Source organism: Chanos chanos, chromosome 4 (assembly GCF_902362185.1).
Source record: "Chanos chanos chromosome 4, fChaCha1.1, whole genome shotgun sequence".
Taxonomy (NCBI): Eukaryota; Metazoa; Chordata; class Actinopteri; order Gonorynchiformes; family Chanidae; genus Chanos; species Chanos chanos.
Window position 1 is genome coordinate 574,155 of NC_044498.1, and position 8,346 is coordinate 582,500.

The 8,346-nt window shown below is 45.4% G+C and overlaps 1 protein-coding gene across 1 annotated transcript in view; it reads left to right on the forward strand.

Moving 5' to 3' along the window:
* dnm3a (dynamin 3a) overlaps window positions 1-8,346 on the forward strand; it is a 42,587-nt gene that overhangs the window by 10,574 nt on the left and 23,667 nt on the right. Inside the window, exons 5-13 of the mRNA XM_030771088.1 lie at window positions 929-1,132; window positions 1,843-1,941; window positions 2,469-2,629; window positions 2,713-2,855; window positions 5,634-5,769; window positions 5,897-5,964; window positions 6,122-6,260; window positions 6,662-6,748; window positions 7,388-7,458. Of these exons, the coding sequence (XP_030626948.1) occupies window positions 929-1,132; window positions 1,843-1,941; window positions 2,469-2,629; window positions 2,713-2,855; window positions 5,634-5,769; window positions 5,897-5,964; window positions 6,122-6,260; window positions 6,662-6,748; window positions 7,388-7,458 (1,108 nt within the window). The remainder of the gene's footprint in view (window positions 1-928; window positions 1,133-1,842; window positions 1,942-2,468; window positions 2,630-2,712; window positions 2,856-5,633; window positions 5,770-5,896; window positions 5,965-6,121; window positions 6,261-6,661; window positions 6,749-7,387; window positions 7,459-8,346) is intronic.

An 8,346-nucleotide genomic window follows, 5' to 3' on the forward strand; every position in this document is an offset into this window, starting at 1 on the left:
TCCCCTAATGGTACAATGACACACATTAACCATCAACCTCTGCATATACTCCCCTAATGGTACAATGACACACATTAACCATCAACCTCTGCATATACTCCCCTAATGGTACAATGACACATATTAACCATCAACCTCTGCATATACTCCCCTAATGGTACAATGACACACATTAACCATCAACCTCTGCATATACTCCCCTAATGGTACAATGACACACATTAACCATCAACCTCTGCATATACTCCCCTAATGGTACAATGACACATATTAACCATCAACCTCCGCATATACTCCCCTAATGGTACAATGACACATATTAACTGTCAACCTCTGCATATACTCCCCTAATGGTACAATGACACATATTAACCATCAACCTCCGCATATACTCCCCTAATGGTACAATGACACATATTAACCGTCAACCTCCGCATATACTCCCCTAATGGTACAATGACACATATTAACCGTCAACCTCTGCATATACTCCCCTAATGGTACAATGACACATATTAACCATCAACCTCCGCATATACTCCCCTAATGGTACAATGACACATATTAACTGTCAACCTCTGCATATACTCCCCTAATGGTACAATGACACATATTAACCATCAACCTCTGCATATACTCCCCTAATGGTACAATGACACATATTAACCATCAACCTCTGCACATACTCCCCTAATGGTACAATGACACATATTACTCTGACGGTATAATCAATTATATGACAAATTATTTATTCATGAATTCTGCTCTCAGAACCACTCTCTCTCTCTCTCTCTCTCTCTCTGTCTCTCCCTCTCTCTCTCTCTCTCTCCCTCTCTCTCTCTCTCTCTCTCTCTGTCTCTCCCTCTCTCTCTCTCTCTCCCTCTCTCTCTCTCTCTCTCCCTCTCCCACTCTCTCTCTCTCTCGGCAGTACTGAACTTGACTCTGATAGATTTGCCTGGCATCACTAAGGTTCCTGTTGGAGACCAGCCTCCTGATATTGAGTATCAGATCAGAGACATGATCATGCAGTTTATCTGCAGAGAGAACTGCCTCATCCTGGCCGTGACGCCTGCTAATGTGGACCTGGCCAACTCCGACGCCCTGAAACTGGCCAAAGACGTGGACCCACAGGGTGAGAGACACAGAGAGAGAGAGAGAGACACAGAGATAGAGAGAAGGTGAGAGAGAGAGAAAGAGAGAGGCAGACAGAGAGTGAGGGAGAAAGACCAAAAGAAAGACACATTGGGAATGAAAGACAGAGAGAGATGTGAGGAGTGGTAGAAGGACACAAAACAATGAAATCTCCTAATAGTTTAGGGGGTGACTGTAAGTGAGAGGATATGCTTACATTGTCCACTCAGGACATCAGTGTGGACTAACGCTTTTAAAAGTATTAATGTTTATCCTTCTTTCCTACCCTCTTGCCTCCCTCCCCCTCTCTCTCTCTCTCTCTCTCTCCCTCCCTCCTTCTCTTTCTCTCTCCCTCCCTCTCTCTCTCTCTCTTTCCCTCCCTCCTTCTCTTTCTCTCTCTCTCCCTCCCTCTCTCTCTCTCTCTCTCTCTCTCCCTCCCTCATTCTCTTTCTCTCTCCCTCCCTCTCTCTCTCTCTCTCCCTCCCTCCCTCCTTCTTTCTCTCTCCCTCCCTCTCTCTCTCTCTCTCTCCCTCCCTCTCTCTCTCTCTCTCTCTCATTCCCTGTCTCTCTCTCTCTCTCTCCCTCTCCTTACCTCTTCCTCTCTTTCTCTCTCTCTCTCTCCCTCCCTCCCTCCGTCCCTCTCCCTCCCTCCCTCTCTCTCTCTGTCTCTCTCTCTGTCTCTCTCTCTCTCTCTCTCTCTGTCTCTCTCAGGCCAGCGTACTATTGGTGTAATCACTAAGTTGGACCTGATGGATGAGGGGACAGATGCGAAGGTGGTGTTGGAGAACAAGTTGCTGCCCCTGCGCAGAGGTCAATATCACACTAATGCACTGATAATCTACCCACCATCTACCCAGCACTCACCCAGCTCTGCATGTAAAACACTGTCTGAACAACGTTTAAGGACAGTCATCTGCTGAGTTTTATGTGTCCATGTCCTAGCCATGACTATAGCCTAGCTGTCATAAGGTTTGACTTACACACGGTGTGGGGTTTTGTGTAGGGAGGTTAGTTAGGGTTACTGTAGAAGAGTCTAGTGCCTCAGCCAACTAAAGCAATGCCAGTGTCAGTCGTCATTACACACACACACACACACACTCTCACACACACACGCACTCTCACACACTGTCACCCCCTCCCACACACACACACTCACTCTCACAAACTCATCCCCACACACAGTCTAACACAATCACTTCCACACACACACACTCCCACACACACTCTCACACGCTCATCCCCACACACACAAACACACACTCTCACAAACCCACACACATGTACCCAAACCATTACTCTTTGTGTGTGTATGTGTGTGTGTGCTTGTGTGTCTGTAGGTTATATCGGTGTGGTGAACCGCAGTCAGAAGGACATTGAAGGTAAGAAAGACATTAGTGCAGCTCTGGCTGCAGAGAGGATATTCTTTCTGTCTCACCCGGCCTACAGACACATGGCTGACCGTATGGGCACCCCACACCTACAGAAAGTCCTCAACCAGGTGAGACAAACAGAAGGTGGAAACTCTGCCTACTATAAGCAGTGCCATTACTGAAATGCTTCCCTCCCTCTGCCTCTCCGTAGCAACTAACCAACCACATCCGAGATACTTTACCAGCATTCCGCAGCAAGCTCCAGGGCCAGCTACTCTCACTGGAAAAGGAGGCTGAGGCCTATAGGAACTACAACCCTGACGACCCCTCACGCAAGACCAAGGCTCTTATGCAGTGAGCACATACACCCCCCACACTGATATTCACACTGTCAAACACACGCACACACACTCTGACAAACACAGACACAAACAACCACTCACTCTCACACATACAGACACACACATACAGTATACAACAGAAGTGAGTACACCCTTGTGCAATACCACTTTAATGTCAAATGATTCAAAATTGTATCATCTCTCAATAATTGCATTATTTCTAAGTTGACAAGTAGAGTGTTTCCCCTTATTGACAATCAAAAACAAATACTTTGGACAGACTGTATTGAACATACAGGCTTCGATATAGAAACTCAGTGCAACAAAAGTGAATACACCTGTGATCACTGACACACAATTCAGAAAACCTGTGATCACTGAAACACAATTGAGTATGTCTGTGATTTCCACTCAGTCTAATTGCATGAACATGGTTATAAAATGACTTGTGAACACCAGGACTTTCTCAGTTTTGGACCTATGGGCTGTGTCTATCTGCATGTCTGCGTCACGGCTCCACATGGAAAAGAATTTTCAGAGGAACTGAAAAATCTGATTGTGAGACTTCACAAAGATGGAAGAGGATTCAGGAAGATCAGTGACCAACTAAAAATGAGTCCAAACACAGTTGCAGCAGTCATCAGGAGGCAGAGAACAAGCCGTGGTACCATTAATCAGAGGCGCAGTGGCCGTCCTCCTAAAATGATACCGCGGACAGTGTGCTACTTACACAGTCTAGCTCTGAAACACAGACAAGCAAGTGAGGGACATTGCATAACATCAACCTCTATGGTCAACGTCCAAAAAAACCCCGTGCTTGCTCTTCAGCACAAAACTGTGAGATGAAACTTTGCTAAAGAACACAAACAGAAGCCTGGTGAATATTTGGAGCACATTCTTCAGTCAGATGAGACCAAGATAAACCTGTTGGGCTCAGATGGGGGTCCAGCATGTTTGGCGTGACTGCCAGGACTGCCACAGTGAATGCACAGTCCTGACAGTGGAGCACAGTCCTGACAGTGAATGCACAGTCCTGACAGTGGAGCACAGTCCTGACAGCGGAGCACAGTCCTGACAGTGAATGCACAGTCCTGACAGTGAATGCACAGTCCTGACAGTGGAGCACAGTCCTGACAGTGAATGCACAGTCCTGACAGTGAATGCACAGTCCTGACAGTGAATGCACAGTCCTGACAGTGGAGCACAGTCCTGACAGTGGAGCACAGTCCTGACAGTGGAGCACAGTCCTGACAGTGAATGCACAGTCCTGACAGTGAATGCACAGTCCTGACAGCGGAGCACAGTCCTGACAGTGAATGCACAGTCCTGACAGTGGAGCACAGTCCTGACAGTGAATGCACAGTCCTGACAGTGGAGCACAGTCCTGACAGTGGAGCACAGTCCTGACAGTGAATGCACAGTCCTGACAGTGAATGCACAGTCCTGACAGCGGAGCACAGTCCTGACAGTGAATGCACAGTCCTGACAGTGAATGCACAGTCCTGACAGTGGAGTGCGGAGGTGGGAGTGTGATGATATGGGACTGTGTGAGTGCAGAAGGTGCTGGGTGAGATGACATGTATATATGGCCCTGTGAATGCCTGTGGATACACCAAAGTACTGACTGACAAGATGACTCCCAGTCTCCAGAAGTTTGGCAGAAGAGGAATATTCCAGTGTGATAACGATCCAAAGCACACTGCCAAAATCACACAAGAGTTTCTAAAGAAGAAAAAAGTGAAAACTGTGAGCTGGTCTAGTATGTCACCTGACTTGAATCCAATGGAGCACCTTTGGGGTATTTTAAAGAGAAAGGTAGAGCAACACAACCCCTCCAGCAAACAGCAGCTGAAAAAACAGACTCTGAAGAACGGCAGAACATCTGTCCAGAAACTTGTGCAGCACCGGTATCCTCCACGCCGAGGAGGACTGGGTCTGTCATCGGAAATAAAGGTGGACATAGGAAGTATTGAAAAAATAAGATTTCAGTCTCAGTAATGAAAGGTGTACTGACTTTTGTGGCCTTGAGTTCTGACTGTAGGGCCTGTATTTTTAATACAGTAAATCTAAACTTAGTTTCATTTTACATAAGAGCAAGTACCCTACTGTTCAACTTAGAAGTAGTGCAATTACTGTAAGGTGATACAATTTTGAATCATTTGACATTTAAGTGATATTGCACAGAGGTGTACTCAGTTCTGTTGTATACTGTACATACACTCACACAGACAGACAGACACAGACAAGCACTCACACCCACACCCACACACTTTCACTCCTGTACACACTCCTGTACCTACACACTTTCACTCCCATACACACTCCTGTACCCCCACACACTTTCACTCCTGTACACACTCATGTGCAAACACACATTATCACTCCCATACACACTCCTGTACTCCCCCACACTTTCACTCCTGTACAAACACACATTATCACTCCCATACACACTCCTGTACCTACACACTTTCACTCCTGTACAAACACACATTATCACTCCCATACACACTCCTGTACTCCCCCACACTTTCACTCCTGTGCAAACACACATTATCACTCCCATACACACTCCTGTACCCACACACTTTCACTCCCGTACACACTCCTGTGCAAACACACATTATCACTCCCATACACACTCCTGTACCCACACACTTTCACTCCCGTACACACTCCTGTACAAACACACATTATCACTCCCATACACACTCCTGTATCCCCACACTTTCGCTCCCGATCACACTCCTGTACAAACACAGAGATTTTCTGCCTGTGTCTCGTCCTGTAGGCTGATCCAGCATTTTGGACTTGACTTTGAGAAGAGAATTGAAGGTTCTGGAGACCAGGTGGACACTGTCGAGCTGTCTGGAGGAGCCAAGATTAACCGGATCTTTCATGAGCGCTTTCCTTTTGAGCTTGTTAAGGTTTATGGCAGCTCCTTTAAAGTCTTATGGTTGACAGCTCAGTTACAGCTGAACAGGAATGCACACTAGACACACACCGTTCAGTCTCACCGTTCAGACTCTCCTCTGTTCGCCTCTGTCTCTGTAGATGGAGTTTGATGAGAAAGAACTGCGTCGTGAGATCAGCTATGCAATTAAAAATATCCATGGGATCAGGTGAGTGACAGCAGTGTGCCAGCACTGTCTGTGTCATTACATCTCTTCATTTTTACCCTTATCCACTCCACTCCCTTCATGTTTTCATTCCTCTTATTCCTCTTGTCCTGGGTTTTTCTCCTTGGTCTTATTTGTGGTCTGTGTCTCTGTGTTGTAGGACAGGCCTGTTCACCCCAGATCTGGCCTTTGAGGCCATTGTGAAGAAACAGATAGTGAAGCTTAAGGGGCCCTGCATTAAATGTGTGGACATGGTCATTCAGGAACTTATTAACACAGTACGGCAGTGCACAGGCAAGGTATACACACACACGCACACACACACACGCACACACACACATACACATACACATACACTCACATATACACACACACACACACATGCACACACACACACACTCACACATACACACACACACACACACGCACAAATACATGTAGACACCTGACACACATACATACACAAACACACCAAATACCACATGTGCACATACACAAAGGAGTGAATGTAACCTGTTATGCGCAGGTGTTTAAATACGGAGCCTAAAAGTGTGTGTGTGTGTGTGTGTGTGTGTGCACGAAGTTGAGTTTGCGTGTGAGAGCATGAGGGTGAGTGTGTGAGTATGAATGTCTGAGTGTGTGAATGTGTGTGTGTGTGTGTGTGTGAAATCTGTAACAAACTTATGGTGTTTGTCTTCAGCTGGCCACCTTTCCTAGACTACGAGAGGAGACGGAGAGAATTGTCACCACACACATCCGTGAGCAAGAGAGCCGTGCCAAAGACCAGGTCGCACACACACACACACACATACACACGCACACACACACTCATACGGACCACACTCACAGTCATGCCTGCTCACATGCAGTCATTTAAACTCAAAATACACAGGATGGACTGACAGTCAGCTGCAAAGCTGCAAATGAAATTACCCATTGTCATACTTTTACACTGTGGGTGAGTAGTTAGTCATTGTCATACTTTTACACTGTGGGTGAGTAGTTAGTCATTGTCATACTTTTACACTGTGGGTGAGTAGTTAGTCATTGTCATACTTTTACACTGTGGGTGAGTAGTTAGTCATTGTCATACTTTTACACTGTGGGTGAGTAGTTAGTCAATGTCACACTTTTACACTGTGGGTGAGTAGTTAGTCATTGTCATACTTTTACACTGTGGATGAGTAGTTAGTCAATGTCACACTTTTACACTGTGGGTGAGTAGTTAGTCATTGTCATACTTTTACACTGTGGGTGAGTAGTTAGTCATTGTCATACTTTTACAATGTTAGATTAGATTAGATTCAACTTTATTGTCATTGTGCAGAGTACAGGTACAAAGCCAATGAAATGTAGTATGTGGTGCACATGGATTCATGTGTGCTTGTATGTGTATGTGTGTGTGTGTGTGTGTTTATCTGTTCAGGTTTTGTTGTCAATAGAGATCCAGCTCTCCTACATTAACACTAATCATGAGGACTTCATTGGATTTGCTAAGTGAGTTTTCTCTTGCTCTTTCAACTGAGCTTTGTCTGACAGGTTGAACAAAAGAAATCCATGAAGCAGTGTTTGTACTCTTTAGAGATTCCCCTCTGTCTTTTGGATGTTCTCTCTCTCTCTCCTACCTCTTTCAATATTCCCTTTCAATGTTCTCTCCTTCTCTCTCTGATACCCTTTTCAGTGTTCTCTCTCTCTCTAATGCTCTCTCTCTCTCTTTTTCTGTGTTACTATATCAGTGTTCTCTCTCTCTCTCTCTCTCTCTCTAATGTTCTCTCTCTCTCTCTAATGTTCTCTCTCTCTCTCTCTCTAATGTTCTCTCTCTCTCTCTCTAATGTTCTCTCTCTCTCTCTCTCTCTCTCTCTCTCTCTAATGTTCTCTCTCTCTCTCTAATGTTCTCTCTCTCTCTCTCTAATGTTCTCTCTCTCTCTCTAATGTTCTCTCTCTAATGCTCTCTCTCTCTCTATCTCTAATGTTCTCTCTCTCTCTCTCTCTCTAATGTTCTCTCTCTCTCTCTCTCTCTCTCTCTCTCTAATGTTCTCTCTCTATCTCTAATGTTCTCTCTCTCTCTCTCTCTAATGTTCTCTCTCTCTCTCTCTCTCTCTAATGTTCTCTCTCTCTCTCTCTAATGTTCTCTCTCTCTCTCTCTCTCTCTCTAATGTTCTCTCTCTCTCTCTCTAATGTTCTCTCTCTCTCTCTCTCTCTAATGTTCTCTCTCTCTATCTCTAATGTTCTCTCTCTCTCTCTAATGTTCTCTCTCTCTCTCTCTCTCTCTCTCATGTTCTCTCTCTCTCTCTCTCTCTCTAATGTTCTCTCTCTCTCTCTAATGTTCTCTCTCTCTCTCTCTAATGTTCTCTCTCTCTCTCTAATGTTCTCTCTCTCTCTCTC